This window comes from Chiloscyllium punctatum, chromosome 10 (genome assembly GCF_047496795.1).
Source record: "Chiloscyllium punctatum isolate Juve2018m chromosome 10, sChiPun1.3, whole genome shotgun sequence".
Lineage (NCBI taxonomy): Eukaryota > Metazoa > Chordata > Chondrichthyes > Orectolobiformes > Hemiscylliidae > Chiloscyllium > Chiloscyllium punctatum.
In genome coordinates, this window is record NC_092748.1 from 89,570,033 (window position 1) to 89,591,189 (window position 21,157).

General features: G+C 40.9%; 1 protein-coding gene across 1 annotated transcript in view; it reads left to right on the forward strand.

Annotated features, from left to right (window-relative positions):
- The window catches only part of kynu (kynureninase), a 213,464-nt gene that overhangs the window by 186,890 nt on the left and 5,417 nt on the right, over positions 1–21,157 (forward strand). The window contains exons 12-13 of the mRNA XM_072579727.1: positions 5,064–5,149; positions 12,206–12,436. Of these exons, the coding sequence (XP_072435828.1) occupies positions 5,064–5,149; positions 12,206–12,436 (317 nt within the window). The remainder of the gene's footprint in view (positions 1–5,063; positions 5,150–12,205; positions 12,437–21,157) is intronic.

Sequence of the window (21,157 nt, forward strand, 5' to 3'; positions counted from 1 at the left end):
ATGACCCTGTGCGGTCAGCAAACAGAGACCTGCTGTGCATGCACAGGAAGGAAGTGGAGCAGCAGGCAGGAATTAGGGATACAATGATACTCACTTCCCAGAGGGTACATCAATGTAGCTGCCCTAAGCATGCAATCAATCGTCTTGGATAGTTTGATGGCTGCCTTGGAGAGCTAGGTCCAGCACCCACAGGGTTTCCTTGCGTCGGCGTGACTCTCAATACAGTCCACACTACATGTAGGAGAAAGTGAGGACTGCAGATGCTGGAGATCAGAGCTGAAAATGTGTTGCTGGAAAAGCGCAGCAGGTCAGGCAGCATCCAAGGAGCAGGAGAATCGACGTTTCGGGCATGAGACCTTCTTCAGGAATGAGGAAAGTGTGCCAGCAGGCTAAGGTAAAAGGGACTTGGGAGAGGGGCGTTGGAAATGCGATAGGTGGAAGGAGGTTAAGGTGAGGGTGATAGGCCAGAGTGGGGGTGGGGGCGGAGAGGTCAGGAAGAAGGTTGCAGTTTAGGAAGGTGGTGCTGAGTTCGAGGATTGGGACTGAGACAAGGTGGGGGGAGGAGAAATGAGGAAACTGGAGAAATCTGAGTTCATCCCTTGTGGTTGGAGGGTTCCTAGGTGGAAGATAAGGCGCTCTTCCTCCACCCGTCGTATTGCTATGGTATGGCGATAGAGGAGTCCAAGGACCTTCATGTCCTTGATGGAGTGGGACCAACTAACCCAACTACCCCGTGGCTCAACACTTCAACTCCCCCTCCCACTCCATCAAGGACATGCAGGTCCTTGGACTCCTCCATCGCCAGACCATAGCAACACGACGGCTGGAGGAAGAGCACCTCATCTTCCGCCTAGGAACCCTCCAACCACAAGGGATGAACTCAGATTTCTCCAGTTTCCTCATTTCTCCTCCCCCCCCACCTTGTCTCAGTCCCAATCCTCGAACTCAGCACCACCTTCCTAACCTGCAACCTTCTTCCTGACCTCTCCGCCCCCACCCCACTCCGGCCTATCACCCTCACCTTAACCTCCTTCCACCTATCGCATTTCCAACGCCCCTCCCCCAAGTCCCTCCTCCCTACCTTTTATCTTAGTCTGCTTGGCATACTTTCCTCATTCCTGAAGAAGGGCTCATGCCCAAAATGTCGATTCTTCTGCTCCTTGGACGTTGCCACACTATACATACCCTGGATAGATGTGAAAAGGCTGCTGTTTGTGGGAGCCAGATGAATGAGGCATACATAGCGCTTTAAGAAATGCTGACACCACTTCCCCTCATGCTAAAACAATGCTATTCTTTCTCTACCTCTACAACCAGAAGTGTTGTGTGAACAAAGTGGTCAGAGCTAACTGAAGCAGACAAGTTTACAGTATACAGGGAACCAATATGATATGATCAGCAGAGATTAGGAACCCCATAGGTTTATGTCCTTTGTACTGTGTGGTGGTGTTTCCCTTTGCAGGTCTTATATTGGTGGGTCTTGAAAGCTCTCCCTACATACACAATTCAACACATTCACCCAATTCACTCCAGGGGAAATTCACAGGTATTGGCTCTGACTTCCATGTTGAAAATTATTGATATTTAACTTGTTCTTTTTTTTTGTTATGTTGGAAAACTGAATAGGAAGTGGAGATGTGCTGATCTGTATATATATAATATTTTGAAATTCACAAGGCATCTTGTTAATCAATATTATTATGTTTTATTAATAATCTTTTGAAGTGCTTTAACATTGTTATTGCTGACTCCTCTTAGGTAAAATTAATTACTTGAGATGTATATGCCATTTGGAATTTGATTCTGATCGTTCCTGGATAGAGAAACCAAGCATCAATTATTTAGTTTTAAGCTTTATCCTTACATTGAGTATGGTCACAGGAATCAACCCATATGTTATTAAAAAGAAGTGTCCAACCACTAAGACAGACTTCAGGCGAAAAACTAGTTTTCTCTTTTTTCTTTTTCTTTTATCAGTTGGTTGCAGAATATTTAGTGTTGTTCAATTACACCCATTGCTTTGTGTATACATAAAGACCTCTTTTTCCAGGTAGTCTCAGTGAGACAGAGACACATAAAAGCAACAGAATGAATCTTTGCACACAAACAAGTTTTAACCTGAAAAACAGATCAGGTGTGTTAGGAATACTTAACTCGTGTGTTTTATTTGACACAATCCTATTAGCTTCAACTTCAAGTGCCTTGCAAATTCCATGTTTTCCTTGCTCACCCCACCCACCCCCAGTGGATGATGGCTTGTTTTATGCAGTACCACTTATTAGTCATTTAAAACAGAGATAAGAATTTTTTTTGGTCATGAATCTGTGGAATTCTGTTGAGGCTGGGTTGTCAATTATATATGAAGCTGAGATAGTCAAGGTTTTAATCGCAAATAGAATCAATGGTTATGGAAGACATGGAGGAAACACAAGTTAAGGATTGACAGATCAGGTACAAATCTCTATGAATGGTGAACCAAACCTGATGGGCCAAATGGCCTCCTTTTGCTTCTAAAACATATTGTCTTACTGGTCTCAGTCCTGAGTCTATTCTTCCTTTTTACCAAATGACAAATTGGAAAGCATTTCCCATACTATCCAAGTGTAAAGTCCAGAAGAAAAATCAGGCAGTATCTGTTACAAATGTGATCTTCCTTGTCTGAATTTTCTTACAGTCTGCCTACAAAGCAATACATCATACCCAGGCCCAATAGAAAAGAAAGATTCCTAGCTTTCATGATTTGCCTTCTCTAAATTTCTGTCTTAAACGTGAAAAACCCTGAACACCCACTCAGATCAACTTGAAAAGCTATAGGCCGTTTAGCCTGGTATTGGAAAAGTATTGGGATCAATTATCAAGGAAGCAATTGCAGAACATTGGAAAATTATGATCGAGTCAAGCAGAGTCAACACAGCTTCATTAAAAGGAAATGGCGTCTTGCTAATTCATTCGAGTTTTTTTTGAGGAATCTTAACCAGAGGGGAACCGTAGATGTTTTGTTTTTGGATTTCCAGAAGGTGTTTGACAAAGAACCTCAGAAAAGTAAAAAAGTTAAGACCTACAGTGTTGACTATAATATATTGGCATGGATAGAAAATTAGCTCATGGGCAGCAAACAGCAAGTGGGAATAAAGGGTTCTTTTTCAGATTGGCAACCTGTCAGTGGTTGGCAAGTAAGAGTATAATGTGAAAATGTGAAGTTGTTCATTTTGGAAGGGAGAACAAGAGAACAGAGTATTATTTAAATAGAGAAAAACTGCAGAAGGCTGCAACACAAGGGGATTTGGGGATACTTTGCATGAGATGAAGAAAGCTAATGCACAGCTATAGTGGGTAATCAGGAAGGCTCATGGAATGTTGGCCGTTACTTCAAGGGAATTGAAATGTAGGATTAGGGAAGTCCCACAACTGTACAAATTGCTGATGAGACCACATCTGGAGTTCTGTGAGAAGTTTTGTTTGCCTTATTTCAGAAAATATATCATGTCTTTGGTGGCAGTTCAGAAAAGGTTCACTGGGATGATCCCAGGTATGGAGGGATTGGTTTATGAGTGAATTTTAAACAGTTTGAGAATCTACTGATTGGAGTTGAGAAGAATGAGCGGCCATCTCATTAAAAAATTATGATTCTTAAAAGGGTTTGACAAGATAAATGCTCTGAGGATGTTTTCCCTGATGGAGGGATCTAGGGTCAGAGGTCACGGTCTCAGAAATAAGGGGTGCCAATTGAAGACTGAGATGCGAAGTAATTCTTTCTCTCAAAGAAAGTCTTTGGAACTCCTTGCTACAGAAAGCAGAGTCTTTGTGTATGTTTAAAGCTGAGAGATGGATCCTCGATCAGTAGGGGAATCAACAGTTATGGGGAAAGGGCAGGAATATGAACATGAGGAATGTTGGATCAGTCATGAACCTACTGAATAACAGAACAGGCTTAAGGGGCTGAACAGCCTCCACCTGTTCCTATTTCTTCTGGTCTTATGGTTTCAATGAAAAAAAAGAAACAGATTTGCAATCCTTTTTCCATAATTCAATCCTTTGTTCTTAATATTACAGCAGGAAATCTATTTTCATGGCTATTTTCAGTGTTCAGAATTGAGGGCAGTACAACAGCTGAGCCTTATTCCATGTGTAAAACAAATTCAACTTTCTTTATTCAATACTAGCCACATATAAAAAACAAAATACAGTTATCATTTTATGCATTACATTCACCCATCTGCTGGCTGTTTCTTCATTCTGTAAGAGCTTTACCTTATAAGATGTAGGTATGTTGTCTAAAAACTTACTTCAGATTTCTCCACAATGCACTGCAGCTGTCAATGATCTCTGTATTCCATATGTTAAGATTCTGCGACATTTTTCATCACATCATCACGTTGTTGATTTGTTCTGATCAATAACATTTTATATCATTTTTCTTGTAGCTAGGTCCATATTATTTCTATAAATGGGTAACTGAGCGGTATCCACATTCTGCCGGTCTGAACAACATCCATTTATCCCATTATTTTGTCCCACTGCATCAATATCTCGAACTGACATTCTCCCTTCAATTCCTTGACCTTGACTAATCCTTGTCTGAAAATCCATATAAGTTCCGTGATTTCTTGAAAAGCCAATTTCATATTGAACACAGCCTGCACTTTACAAAACCAAGCAAAATAACCCTGATTAACTTGTGCTTTTCTATCACTAATTTCAGCTATTAGTGTGTACATTGCTAATTGGCTTTTAATTTCCTTCTTCATCCTTTTCCTTTTTTGAATAAAGCAGTGAGACTTGTGATTTTCCAGTTCTTTGACACAATTTCAATTTTCAAAGATTATCAGAAAACTGTAGGCAAATGACTTTGCAATTTTCCTCACTAGCTGGAAATGCCTGGACTCCTGCTCCATCCCAGGAGGACAGTCACCCATTTGACATTAGACAACATGAGTATTTGAATCACTCCTTTTCAACAGGTGTGATGGGATTCTTAAAGTGGTATGTTGGGAAACATAACTCACCAGAAAAATAATTTTAAAAAAAAACTAAAATCTGAATGTTTCTTTCTCTCTGCTTAGATCTCGACTTAAGTTTTGGCGTGAATGGATTTCGAATCTCAAATCCACCCATCTTATTGGTTCGTTCACTACAAGCCGGCTTAGAGGCAAGTGCATTTATCTGGTTGGGAATAGTTAATTTTAAATAAAGATTCACATATTTAGGAATGAGAGAGCAGGATCTGACTTTATGTTCATTATTGCCCTGCCTATTTTGGCTTAACATGACTTTATTAGAAATTTTTGCTCACCAACAGGAAATAAATATGATACTGGCAAAACAAACTATTTTGACCTTTGAAAATATCAAGGCATGAATTTGACATTTTACCATTGTCGCAATTGGAACAAGGTTGGCCAGGTGGATATCATTGAGTATGTGTTCCCTGAGTGTGGCTGTGAACCTGGTCCTGTCAGGGATCTCTGGCTGACAGATATAAACAGGAGAGTCAAGGATTTTCCTCACTCAAGGGACTGGTCTGAACCAGCTGGTCGGAGTCCATGTACTGTGCACATAAAAACAAAGGGTAACTTGGTGACGGGATGCTGGTCTCTGTGCAGTTATTTCAGTGGCAATGAGAGAAAAGGGTATGCTCTTGAAGATAATTTACTTGCAACAGTCATTTTTGAGTAGCATCATTTCTGGCAATATCGTTATCTGCCTTACTTGGATAAATAGAGGCAGAAATCAGGAAGCTGTAAAGCAAAGGAATCAATAAACAAATCTGCAGAGTGGGCAGCACCGGCCATACTGATTGTGAAACTTGAAAGGTGGTTTGCCTCTGTGGGATTTTAAAGGTAAACCACTTTCCCCAACTGGACAAGTATCCATTCCCTGACATAGAGGACTTGTACACAAACCTGGTGGTAATTGGTGGTGGTTGGTGGGGGGAGGGGGGAGCGGGGGGGAGATAGTTGCTGTTCTTCACAAAGCTGGACATGAGCCATGTGTAACTGCAGTTGTGACTAGATGAGGAGCTCCAGAAGTTTACCATAATTAATTCAGATAAAGATTTATACCAATATACAAGACTGCCATTTGGGGTATCATCAGCCAATGCCATTTTCCAGCAGATGATGGAGAATATTTTAAAAGGTCTATCCTGCGTTGCCATTTATCTGGATGATGAGCTAATAATGCAGGGGATGGCATATTATTATAGGCAGCAAGATTGATTGTCCCGAACAAAGGTCACCGCCAGATACTGGCTGAACTCCACCAGAGGTGAGAGTGTGGTGCTGGAAAAGCACAGCAGGTCAGGCAGCATCCGAGGAGCAGGAGAATCGATGTTTCGGGTATCAGCTCTTCATCAGGAATGGGGCTTGTGGGCGCCGGGGGGGCTGAGAGATAAATGGAAGTGAGGTGAGATGAGTGTGATAGGTAGATGAAGGTGGGGATAAAGGTGATAAGTCGGAGAGGAGGGTGGAGTGGTTAGGTGGGAGGGAAGATGGACAGGTAGGATAGGTTACGAGGGTGGAGCCAAGTTGGAAGGTTGGATCTAGGATAAGGTGGGGGAGGTGAAATCCACGTTGATCCTGGAGCTCCAGCAGTGTTGCTGATGTGGAGAAGACCAGAAGGGAAGAGTGAAACAGCATTAGGAACACCAATATTGGCCACATGCCTCCTCTTAGCAAGAGACACCGTTTGCTTCAGGTGACAAAGTTTGATTTTAAAACCAGAGAAATTGCCCTGCTTTGGTACAAAGCAAGGCCGATGCAAGGTCAGGTGCCATAACATACAAAGTGTGGAGAGAAGAAGCAGGCACATGGACCACATGGAAGCTACAAACTCGCAAATGGAGCAGGAACAAAATATCTCTGACCCCTCAGAAAAGCTGGAAAGACTGTCAGGAACCATGAGCTCTGCCCTTCTGTCTTGCATTGAGGAAAGCTCAGAGTCTGAGATGGATGCAGTGAGGTCACAGCCTTGATATTGTTACCACCTGAAGAAGAGGGAGAATTTCTTCTGAGAGACTCTGGCTGCAGGAGAAGGGCTCAATGGCCCCATATATGCCACCCATGTCTAAGTTAGGATTGTTTAAATCAGATCTGGTGCAAAAAATCCCTGGAGAAGCTACAAGAAAAAGAACAGGCCTACATCCCAGGACTTAGGCAGGCAGGTGGATGTGGTTGGCCAAGTGGCTCTCACTGAATATGAGGTCCCTGATTTGGGCTGTTACCCTGGGCTGACAGATATAAACAGGTGCCTCAAGCATTCTCCTCACTTTAGGGTCTGGCTCTGAGTTAGCTGGTCTGAGTTCAAATACTGTGCACGCATAAATAAAGGCTAACTTGATGACAGAATACTGGCCTCCGTGCAGTTATTCAAACCACGAACTGTTTTCTTTCATCATTAACTTGTCAAGGACAATCTGAAAGAAAAATCCATTTCTGAAGCACCTCTTCACAATCATCATGTTTCCTAACATGCTTTATTCTAAGAGATGTTATTACACATCACTGGAGAAGGTGGGACCTGAACCCAGGCCTCTTGGCTCAAACGTAGCACTGTGTCACAAAGCCTTGATGTTGGTACTGTAGGATGTAGCTAATTCGTATTTAGCAAACATGATAATGACCAGGTAATTGGAAGAATAAATTTTGGCCACAACGTCAGGGAAAACACTTCTTTGCTCTTTTTCAAAATGGAATATTTTAAGGTGATGGAATCTTGCTTTGAAATCTTACATAAATAATGGGACTTTCAACAATATGATACTCCTGCAGTAAGGGAGCAAAATATTAACCTTGACTTCTATACTCAGATGGAGGTGAAGAACTTGAACCCATAGGTTTCTGATTGAGACAGAACAGTACCATCAACAGATCCAACAGCAGTACTACAAAACTGTAACTTTCTGCCTAATGTGTTATTAGCAAATTCAAACTTTACTACTGCTTTATTTATGTTCTATTTATTGTGTCATTGGTATCAGTCATGGCTCTGTTAGCACTGCTGAATATGATGTTCAGCCCTGGGATGGAAATGGCAACTTACTGCAGAGCGTTTGGTAAGATATGGCAAGAAAACTCACTCAGTCTCATGGCGAAAATCACTCCACCAAAATGGATACAACTTAGATTCCCTACAGTACGGGAACAGGCCCTTTGGCCCAACCAGTCCACACCAACCCTCCAAAGAGTAACCCACCCAGACCCATTTCCCTCTGACTAATGCACCTAGCATTATGTGCAATTCACCTGGCCTGCACATCTTTGGATTGTGGGAGGAAACCGGAGCACCCAGAGGAAACCCACACAGACACAGGGAGAATGTGCAAACTCCACACAGACAGTTGCCTGAGGTTGGAGCTGAATCTGGGACCCTGGTGCTGTGAGGCAGTAGTGCTAACCACTGAGCCACATTCTGGATGCATCCACCAGTGGGAATATCCTCTTGCATCTCTTATCGACCTAACTCACCCTTCGGTGACATGGTGCCTCTCCCTTGAGTTGATTGAGAACTGCCGACAGCCATGATCAACATTCTGACTTTGTGCCCATGTTCAATGATAAGTCAAGACAGAAATTATTTCAGCCTCATAGTTCTGGGTGAAGGCACAAAGTAAGGCAAAGCTGGAATGTTGTGAGCATCCAGGTGGGTAAAGGTGAATGAGTGCAAGTGAATAGCCCTCTGATGTGCTTTGCTTGGATCGATGAGTTGGGTGCCTGGCCCTCCAAGCAAGATTTTCAGCATCGATGTTTCAATGCTAGTTCCAATGCACCCTGAAATGCAACTTTAAAATGCTAAACTATCCCATAAGTAGATCAAAGATGTGCCATGATGGTCCTCAGAGACTGACTAGTATCAGATGGTAGCTTCCATGGATATGGGGTACATACAGCTGGCGGGTTGGAGCATACCCTGAGATGTCGTTGCCCAGTCTCCAAGATAGCAGTCCGGAAGAGTAAGCAATGAGCTGAAGTCCCGAGGTATCTGCTCTTACTTTCATGTTGGAAATTATCAACATCTATGTTCCTCATGGTGGAATTTCCTCAAATAGGATGCTGCATATTAATGAGGTGAATTTTACAGTTAACCAAGTTAACAAATCAACATTAATCTCTGTCAATAGGCATCCAAAACTGCCAATTGATAATTTCATATTGATGCAATAAACACTGTTTGAAAAAGGAATTAATTGCTCTTGATATTAAAGGAGGCCTTGCCCTAATTCGCCTGCAATTGTCCCAGATTCCTCACTGTAGCCCACATAGGACCCTCTACTTAATTTCACCCTTTGTTCCCAACTGTATATTTGGGAAGCATTGCAAATTGTACATTTTATCCCCCTAATCAGGAAAAAAAAATTATTAAGAGAAATATGACATGATTAGCTGTGCTTTTGCACTCAGCCCACATTGTGGCCACAGGATGACCAACTGAACAACTGATCCTCATGTGTTTCTGGCCATTGGCCGGAGTTAGAGTGTTAACTTGTCACCTTCATTCAAACCCATGAATTTCTCAAGTGAAAAATCCTTCTCCTACTCCATAACCCCAAAGTTCTGTCAGTCTGTTAAATACTAGCATTTTCAACCCAACCTTCACCAGTAGAGACAAATGTTTTGTCTTGTCTGAGTCTTGGTATCGTTACAGTCACCGCTTGTTTTACAAAGAAAAGTTTTGATTGCTTTATAAAAGAGCTTTAGTGATGCTTCTCTTGAGCCTAATACAGTACAATTGGAAATCAAGAAAGACAGATCTCAAAGAATTTGAGACAACAATTATATTGTCCAAGGACATTTTCATTAGAGTAACACAGCTGAAAGAACTGTATCTTGAAGATTTTCTAATCAACCAGTTCAGAAATGCTATCACAAATTTTTGGAGCAGATAGGAATTGAACCCCTGTCTTATGGTTCAAAGGTACAGGCTCTACTACTGTGCCACAAGAATCCTTGTGGTGTCATAGAAACACCATTAAATAATTTGGATCAGGCAGTATGTTATCTGGCTCAGTTTGAAATCCTGTTAAGTCCACAGAGGAGAAAGCTAAGGTACAAATTTTGTGCTCATGCCACCAACTGAAACTTCAACATAAAAGGTGTAAAAAGTGAATAATTAAATTAATTAAAAATGAGCTGAATAAATTTGTTCCTCATCTGGAATTGCTTTAATGTTTGCTTCAGATTTTCCTTTAGAGCAGACTGTTCTCCAGGGCAAATAGAACACTCATATCAGTAATCTAGAACTCAAAAAATAGCAGTTTCTATTAGTAGTGTAATTTAATGTATGCATTTGGAAGGTAGCTGATTTTTGACAGGTAATCTATCAAAATAGCTCGTAGGCAACAATTACCATTTTGTCATACTAGTCCTTTTAAGTAAACTATAAATTCAATCTGCATAGCTAATGCAGAAATTATACATCACTTAAAACATTTGCATTTATCTGAATTTCAAATAGAATGCTCCCTTTATCCAAGGGTCATTGTGTTGAAGGTTAGGGAAGTTGAAGGAGCATTTAATCTTTTCTCTTCCAGAGAAGATTTAGCAATTCTCAGCCCATTTCCTGGATGCTGATTGTCCTTCAAATCCTCCAATGTTGTAGGTAGGCAGCCATAAGACCAGGAAAGAGGAACAGGAGTAGGCCATCCAGCCCCTTGAGCCTGTTCTACCATTAAAGGGATCATAGCTGACCCACGTGCATGTTCTCATCCAGAAGTTTACTAGAAGATAAGACATACATGCAAGTTAGGCCATTCAGCCCATCGTATCTGCTCTGCCTTTGATCATGACTGATATGTTTCTCAACTCCATTCTTTTCCCCTTTCCTCTAACTACTCAAGAGCCCATCTATCTCTGTCTTAAAAACACTTATTTAAAGTCCCTTCACTCTGAGGCTGTGTCCTTCTCTGTGTCCACTCCAACCAGGTCTCTCCGTATTCTGTAAGTTTCAATCAAATTCCCCCCTCATCCTTCTAAACTCCATTGAATACAAACCCAGAATCCTCAACCATTCCTCATATGACATGACTTTCATTCCAAGGAGCATTCTTACAAACCTCTTCTGTAACCCCTCCAATACCAGCACATTCTTCCTTAGACACTTGGCCCCAAATTGCTCACAATATTCTAAATGTGGTCTGACCAGAGTCTTATACATCAAGATTAGAGTGGTGCTGGAAAAGAACAGCAGGTCATTCCTGATGAAGGGCTCCTGCCCGAAACATCCATTTTCCTGCTCCTCGGATGCTGCCTGACCTGCTGTGCTTTTCCAGTACCACTCTAATCAGTACCACTCTGATCTCCAGCATCTGCAGTCCTCACTTTCGCCAGAGTCTTAAACATCCCTATTCTTGCCTTCAAGCCCTCTTGAAAGGAATGCTAACATTGCATGCCTTCCTAATTTCCAACTGAACCCGATTGTTAAGAGAATCCTTTACTAAGTCTCCTAAGTCCCTTTGTGCTTCAGTTTTCCGAAGCCTTTCCCCATTTAGAAAATAGTGTATTCTTCTATTCTTCCTACCAAAGTGCATTACCTCACTCTTTCCCACATTGTATTGAATCGGGCACTTCTAAGCCCAAACTGACAGCCTGTCCAAGTTCTACTCATTATATTGAATATGTTGATCCCAATGAGATTGGGAAGACTATCAAGATCATTCCAGGGTGCAGGAAATTCTTGGCAGGATTTGTTCTCACCTTTTGAAAGCCTCTGTGTTTTATTCGCTGTGTGCAAGAATCACAACGGGTAAGTGGAATTGAGTAACTAATCAGTTATGATGTCACTGAATGGCAAACCCAAAAAGCTGGCTTGTTTTGTTCTGCTTCTTTGTAACTGGGAGAGATTTGAGATCTTCAAGCACTTCATTAACATTCAGTGCATCCTCTCTAAATCGGAACTATTTCTTCACAGTTTAAGTATTACAGTTAGGAATAATTTACTCATGGTCTGAATGTAAAGATGGAATGCAGAGCAAAATTGTTGTGTCAGAGTTGAATGAGATTTTATATTCTAAGTTGAAAGTTACAGTTTGTTTCTCTTACAATTATTACACTGCAACAAAACAAAGAAAATTTATCATTTTTTATATTTTTACATGGACAAAATTAATGTTTAATCCAAAAGTGTTGTATGGGTTATATTACTGTAAAATGTGATGTATTTAATGTGTGTCTTTGGCAAATATATTTGTGATTAATTCCATTTATTTCAGATCTTCAATCAAACTGACATGAAAGCTCTGCGGAGAAAATCTGTTTTACTTACTGGTTACTTGGAGTGCCTGATCAAACATTACTTTTCAAAGGTTCCAGATAATCCACAGAAACCATATGTCACTATCATTACTCCCTCTGATAGTGAAGAACGAGGCTGCCAACTCTCATTGGTTTTTTCAAGATCTACCAAGTCAATTCTCATGCAGTTGATGAAAAGAGGAGTTACTGTAAGTAAAATTTTGGCATTTGTTGTTTACTGCTGTTAACAACTCAGGCTTATCATAGATACACTCTCAAATACAATAGTATCTTCAGTTGTCTACTTATTTTGCAGTTGAACTTTATTTCCTAATGTCTACTTGTGTACATCCACAATGTGGGAATGTAAGAAGGGCATTCTTACATGATTTGGATCAGATACTTAGGTCATTCAGACATATGGGAATAAAATTTCATGGGCTCTGACTTTCATCTGCAGAGGTCAACTAAAGACCAATGTCTGCTGATTCCAAATGAACTGAGAAGCAGATAGTTTTATACACCCACCTCATCTACATGATTGCAGAATGTATCTGAGTGGTTCCCGTGCTGCTTCCTTCTTCTTAGCACTGCTAACGTTGCCTCTGCTCAACTGCAAACCCAAGTGGCATTGTGCAGAATCCACATGATGTAAAAGGCCTGCACTTCTGAAATGCAGGCTGTTTCTCTTAAAGGGAAGCTGCAATGTCTAATATTGGTGGCATTTTGGCTGATAGAAATTTGTTTTCAAACTTTTGCATTTTCTGTCTGATGAAAGGGAGTATAACCGGGTTGGGAGGGGTCTTTGATCATGTTGGTTGCTTTCCCAAGGCAGCAGGAAGTGTAGGAGACAATGGAAGGAAGGTTGGTTTGTGTGTTGGACTGGACTGTGTTCACAACTCTCTGTAATTTCTTGTGGTCTTAGCAGACCGGTTGCCATTCCAAGCTGTGATACATCTGAATATGCAGCCTTCTGTGGTGCATCTACAAAACTTGGTAAGAATCCATGTTGATATGCTGAATTTCCTTAGCCTTTGGAGGAAATAGAGGTGTTGATGTGCTTTCTTGACTGTCGTGTTGATGTGGATAGACCAGGATAGATTATTGGTGATAATTACTTTTTGGAATTCGAAACTCTTCACCATGTCCACCTCAGCACCAGCGATATAGACAGGGGCGTGCCTTTCACCTTCCTTAAGTCAATGATTAACTTCTTTGTTTTGCTGATATTAAGGGAGAGATTGTTGTCTTTACACCATGCCACTAAGCTATCTCACTCTTTCTGTACTCTGTCTCGTTGGTTTCTGAGATCCGATCCACTATGGTCGTGTCATCAACAAATTTGCAAATGGAGTTAGGGCTTAATTTGTCCACACAGTCATGAGCGTATAAGGGGTATGGTAAATGGCTGAGTATGTAGTCTTCCAGGGCGCTGGTGTTGAGGATTATTATGGCGGAGGTTTTGTCACCTATCCTAGCTGATTACTGTCTATAGGTCAGAAAATCGAGGATCCAGTTGCAGAGGGGCAAGTAGAGTCCCAGTTCTCAGAGTTTGGAGATACATTTGGTTGGAATTATGGTGTTGAAGATGGAGCTAAAGTCAATAAATAGGAGTCTGATGTAAGTGTCCATGTTATGCAAATGTTCCAGGTATGAATGTCAGGCCAGGAAGAAGGTTTCTGGCATGGACCTGCTATGATGTAGGTGAATTTTAGTGGTTCAAGGTAATCTGGGAGGCTGGAGTTAATGTGTGTTATTACTAACTTCAAAAGCACTTCATAATGATGGCTGTCAGAACCACGGGATGGTAGTTATTAAGGTGCCTTCCCTGATTTTTCTTTGTCATGGGACTATTGTGGTCTTCTTGAAGCAGAACTAAGGAGAAGTTAAGGATGCCTACAGATACTCCCACCAGCTGGTTCGTGCAGGATCTAAGTGCCCGGCTGGGGAATCCAGCTGGGCCAGCCGCCTTCCATGGATTTACTCTCAAGAATGCTCTCCTGACATCTGTGATGGTGACTATAGGTACAGGTCCACCCATGCTAACAGGGCAGGTGACATCGTTTCACTGACCTTCTGGTTAAAACGAGCACAGAATGCATTGAGCTCACTGAGGAGGGATTCATTGTTATCAGCCATTCTTCTCAACTTCGCTTTATAACCCGTGATATTGTATAAGCTTGCCGCAGTCAACAAGTGCTCACGTTGTTAGTTTGGAACTCTAGTTTTATCTGGTATTGTCTTTTGGCGTCCTTTCAAGATGTTTCGTGCTGAGGACCTGGTAACAGTCCAAAAGAAATCTGAAGATATCAGTGCGTAATTGACTTCAATGGATGCATTGTTGCACATCATATCCAACTTGCTAATGCCACAGTCTATTAAGCGGTATCCCTATTGTTTATTCATCAGCATTCTCTGATTTCAATTCTTATGCTTAACATCAAATACTCCTGTTCACCATCACGCACAATGCCAGTGCTTTCACAAATGGGTAGTGGTAATGTCACTGGAGTAGTAATCCAGATTAACATCCCAGATTAATGCTCTGGGGATATGGATTCAACTCCCAATATGGCAGAGTTTGAAATGTGGATTCAATAAATGTTTGGAATTAAAGACCAGCCAACCACACCCATGTAATCACTGTCAATTTTCATCGATGCCATCGAACTATTATATACAGTATTTATCAGATTAAGGAAGAATGTAAATGCATGGGAAGCAGTTCACAGAAGGTTTATCAGACTAATATCTGGAATGAATTGATTATTTCATGAGGGAAGATTGAACAGTTCAGGCATGTATCTGCAGGAATTTAAACAGGAAGAAACAAATTGGTTGAAAGCCATAAGATCCTGAAGAATCTCAATAGGATAAATGTGGAGAGTGTGTTTACTCTTATGGGAGATTCTAGAGCCGGTGATCATTGTCTAAGAATAAGGGGTACCCCAGTTAAAGCAGAAAAGGCAAATTGTTTTCTTTGATGATAAATAGACTTTGAAACTGTTGACCTGAATAGGTGGTGGAAGCAAAGTCTTTGAATAGTTTGAATGCAGATGTGAATAGATTCATGTGAAGCAACAGGGTAAAAGTTTTATGGGTAGCTGGGAATGCAGATTTGAGATTTCAACTGGATCAGCAATGATCGTATCAAGTGGCAGAGCAGACTAGGACGGGATGCCCTGACTGGCCTACTCCAGCTTCTTGTTCATATGTAAGAACTGCTAAGTGTAAGGACACCTGCATCTCCTAATCTTTATCAGAAAGATGATAATACGACAACATGTGTCATCCGCCTTCACTAAGAACATTAATTCTACGTTCTTATCTTATATCCCATCTCAACACCCAACATACCCTCATTGCAGACTCTGTCTTGAATAGCTGCTGATTGTATGATCATAAACGTCTATTTCTCAGCCCAAGCCCACCTCGCAAATACAGATTTTCCCTTTGATTTGCTGTTATCAGGCATGGATACCTGGTACCTATCCAGCCACAGCATGTACAAGAGAGTCATGAAGTGGAGGTGCCGGTGTTGGACTGGTGGACAAAGTTAAAAATCACACAACACCAGGTTGTAATCGAACTGGTTTATTTCGAAGCACTAGCTTTTGGAACGCTGCTCCTTCATCAGATAGCTGTGGAGTAGGATCATAAGACACAGACTTTACAGTGAAATATCATAGTGTCATGCAACTGAAACAATATATTTAACATAACTAGATTGTTGTTAAGTCTTTCATCTTTTAGAATGGGTTGCAGATTTCAGTTCATTAATATGTAAATCCCAGAACCTTTTCCAAGTCCCATTCTTGAGAAAATTTAGGATTTATGAAAAAAGGTGACCTCAGCTCAGACAATGTTGCGCGGTCAATCACTAGACAGGGATGTTGCCTCCCAGCCACGGAACACTTCAGCGGTCAGGGACATTCAGCCTCGGATCTTCGAGTGACTATACTCCAAGACAGATTTTGGGACATGCAACAACACAGAGTGGCCAAGCAGAGGCTGATAGCCAAGTTCGGGTACCCATGGGGATGGCCTCAACCAGGACCTTGGCTTCATGTCACATTACAAGGGACCCCACTACACACACACACACACATACACACACTCTTACATACTCACACACTCACGCAGACCCTCTCTTATACACATGCTCTCTCTCAGACACACGCACATATACCTCCCACAAACCCATACACACATCCACTCACAGGCTTATACTCCACCACACTCACGCACACACTCTACCAAGCATGCACACAAACAGTGACACTCACACGCAAACATATATACACATATATACACACACACACACACACACACTTGCTCTCTCTCTCTCTTGCTCTCTTGCTTGCTCGCTCTTTCTCTTATTGCATTGTCTGAGCTGAGAAGTCACTTTTTATTTACAAAGTCTTCAGTTATCTCAAGAATTGGACTTGAAAGAAGTTCTGGGATTTGCATATTAATGAAGTAAAACCTATAACCCATTGTAAAATATGAAACACTTCACATCAATCTAGGTTTGTGAAATATATTGTTTCAGTCACATGACACTGTAATCTTTTGCTATAAATCCAGTGTCTTATGATTCTGCTCCACAGCTACCTGATGAAGGTGCAGTGCTCTGAAAGCTAGTATTTCCAAATAAACCCGTTGGACTTTAACCTGGTCTTGTGTGATTTTTAACAAAGAAAAAGAGAGAACAGCAGCAGAGAAAAAGCTTCCTCATTTTTTAAATCAGATTTTGCAGATACTAGTTCAAGGACTGGCATTGCAGATACCTTGGAGGCTAAAATAGTGTGAGGAATGGCACATGGTGAGTCATACAGGCTCAAGTGAGCTGCAGCCAAAGAGTCCTTTTATCAGTTTACTGGAGAGTGAGATAGCAGTTAAGTTCCGCAGATGAGGTCTCAGAATGAGGAATGCCAAGTGGATATGAATGATATCCACTTGGCATTAGGGGTGGCATGGTGGCTCAGTGGTTAGCACTGCTGCCTCACAGCACCAAGGTTCCAGTTTCAATTCCAGCCTCAGGTGACTGTCTGTGTGGATTTTCCACATTCTCCCTGTGTCTGCGTGGGTTCCCTCCAGGTGCTCTGGTTTCTTCCCACAGTCCAAAGCTGTGCAGGTCTGGTAAATTGCCCGTAGTGTTATGTGCATTAGTCAGAGGGAAATGGGTCTGGGTGGGTCACTCTTTGAAGGGTAGGGTTGGGCTGAAGGGCCTGTTTCCACACTGTAGGGAATTCAAATCTAATTGCATATGCATACACGAATCACAGTATTGTTACAGTGCAGAAAGAGACCATTTGGTTCATCATACCTGCACATGTTCTATTATCTACTGCCTTTTCTCCACATTCCAGCACACCATTTCTTTCCAAACAATCATCCTATGTCTTTTTGAATGTCTCATTTCAACTTACCTGCAACACAATTCTCGGCCATGCACTCCCAATCCTAATTACTCACTGTGTGAACAAGCTTTTTTTTTAGCCCCATAACACCTTTGTTTCATGTGCACATTAGTTTAAATTTATGCCTTCTCAATATTTTCTTTTTTCGGAGTGGGAACACATTCGATCTATCCATACAGGCTTCTGACACATACTGGGATGTCCCTTTGTGCCCCCTTTTCCTTACAGTATACCACCCAGGAAATGCCTGGTGACACAGTATTCCCTGATAATGTCTCTGAAGCGCAGCCTCCAATGACATCGCAGCATTGATTCTCACAACACTGATCTTAACCATTCATTTTAATATCCCAGAAAAGGGTTATAAGGACTTGCTCAATTTTGAATGATCCATCTGGATTTAAAGATAAATTCTCAGTCATTTTCAAAAATGGAATGGATCAAACAACCTTCTTTAATTGGAATTCGTCTCGTCAATCCATATGTGATGAGACTTGTAACACTTGCTAAAATATGTTTAAATCACTGCATGGCAATCACCTTGTAAACTGCTTGTACAATGGACTTTCAGGAACTAATTCAAATCTAGAGGAAACTACTTCATTACTGTCACAGTGAAAAGTGATGAATTTTTAGAAGGCAACACAATTATAAGCCAGAGAATATGAACTGTCCGTGCCACAGGTTTCAAACCCTTGGCACACCAAATGTCTCTGCTTTTCTGCAAGCAGAAAATTTAAATTTTCAAAATTCAATGAGAGCTGAGGTAGTCAACCCCAATAAATGGGCTGACACCATTACTGCCTCAAGATTTTGGCAGATTGAAAACTTGGCAGTACAACTGAAAGTTTAGAATAATTGTTCTGAGCTTTGAAAGAGCAATATGCAAAAATTGTTGTGTCGCCATAGACTTAGCAGACCATAGGGACTGCTCCCTCATTAGCAAGAGAAGCAACTGGTAGTGACTTAACCTGAGGGTCACCAGACCTCAGGCGAGGGAAGCGGTTGAGAAGGAGAGTCCTTAATGGGAACCTCAAACTGGTGATCGGAATTGATCCCACACAGTTGGCAACATACTGCTCTACAAACCAGCCAACTAAGCTAAACTGATTTCCAATATGCAAAATTGGGTAATTGGGAAAGTCAAGGAAGCAGAGTTGCAGCCAGATCAGCCATTATCTTATTTTATGACAGAACAAGCTCAAGCAGCTAAGTGGCCTCCTCCTGCTCCTAACTCATATGTTCATATGCTTTAGTTGACACTTCCAGCACATCACAGAGCCTGTATCATAATGTGCTTTTCTGTTTGAAGATTGGATACTCATCCACTGAATCATGATATTCTTTTAGAACAATACGTTCTGTTGCATGTTTCAGGGTAAGACCCTTCACAATACCGAGAATAAGAGGACATTTTTGTTTTTTTGTCTGTTTGCCACTTAATTCCTCTCATAAAAGCCTTCACTAATGATTTCCCAATTTGTGAGGCAACTATAGTTCTGAGGCCTTCAAATCTCATGACATCTCATTGCAAACAGAATGATAAATAGAAGTATTAACTGCAACATTGCTACTGAGTGATATGATTCTTCAGAATCTTGCCCGACTGAATTAATTTTCTTGCGTCTGTTGTAGAACCCTTTTAGTATACTGAAAGAACTACCTTGAAATACCACACTATTAACCAGGGAAACATAGTGTTTTATCTATGATTACCACCTTCTGCAATGTGACATTTTGTCGTGTTGGTAGATCTTATTTAATCAAATCCTGTTTAAAACACATTGAGAGCCCCGTTATAGTTTGCAAGAAATTCACTTTGTGAGAATCTAATTGTCTTCAAATTCACTAAAGGTAACTGCCAAAGCCAAAACAAACTATCCATTCATGACTACCCTCAGGGAACTAGGTTTATTTTTTTTATCAAATAAATAATATTTGAAGCTTTACACATTTTTGTCTATGTTCACATGATGTGGGTAACACTGGAAATATTGCCATATTTTAAGTTTCTTACTTAAAACTATTGGTATTTACATTTTGTTAATTAAGTCCAAGATTTAGTTGATGCTATGTTCTTTGATACACAGATAGAGCAGTGTTGTACACTCCATTGGTTGTTTGCTGAACATTGTTTGGGAAATCATACTGTAGGTATTTTGCCTGTTCACTTGGTTCTTCTCATGAAAGGAGGAATTACTTCCATTCAAAATACAATTCCAGTTGGTCCATTAGCATCCTGCAACGGTGAAATAAACGTATTTGTTAGTCTCACTTTCAGTTTAATAAAAGCAAAATACTCCAGATGCCGGAAATCTGAAACAAATGCAGAGAATGTTGGAGAAACTCAGCAGGTTTGGCAATATCTGTGGAGAGAGAAACAGAGTTAACATTTTGTGTACACTATGGTCATATTGGTCACACCATGTTAACCTTGTTCTTCTCTGCATAGATGTTGCCAGCCCTGCTGCGTTTCTCCAGCACGCTTTGTGTTCATTTCACCTATTGTTTTCGATGAAAGCAATGAATTATTTCAACTCACTACCCAAAAACAGGTAGCAAATCTGTTTTTGACTGGTAAACAAGAAAAAAAAGATTAATTCTACCTGTTCAAATTCATGGGATAATACTGGGGCCAGCAAGGTTAATAACACAAAGAATCAGTTTTTCTATAAATTGTCAAAAATATAGTATTTTAAAGAGGGATAATACTGCTACTTAAATGCCAATATTTCTGAAAGTTAAGAGAGCTATATTTCACTAACATTTTAAAGATTTTTTGAAAAAAATAGTTAATTCGACTGTATTTTTTTACAAGTCTGGTGTTGCTATTCTTTTTTAAATAAAGGCAACGTTTTAAATCACCAAAAAAAGAGACAGATCGATATAACCCTTTCAAGACCTGTGTAAGCCCTTCAAGAGCTGCACACAGTTCCAAAGCAATAGCTTTCCAACCTTGGGATAATAGATGAAGTGCTTCTCTTGATGGAACTTGTAAACTATGCATAATTAATTCATTTGTCATTTTCGCCCTGGTGAGGTGTTTGACAATAATGTGCTCTAATGAAACTCAGGGTCAATTCTGGCACCACAGCAAACCTGAACAGTTAAAAATGAGTAGTTTTACTTGCTCATTAAGACACTGTCCATTTTCTGCATTAACCTGCCTGCAGGCAGCCAGGGTGTTTAGAAAGCAGAAGGTTCATAAATTCTTATAGATTGTGGTCCCAACATGCCAAACAGATCTATCCCTGTTTAACTGACACCTGATTAGGAATGCTATGTTAGTTTTCTCATTGGATAGAAGCAGGTCCCTAGCTGACTTGAAGACAGAAGTGACCCATAAAGTGAGTCTAACATGTTTCTTTCAGAAGAAAGAAGTGTTCTACAGAGCCTTACAAGAAAACCTGTGCTTGCGCTGCTCTGGACTTGCCCAACTATTACCATCTTTTTTGTTCGAACATTCCAAAACCTTCTCCTTGCTAGCTAGCTGGCAGGAAAACAAAA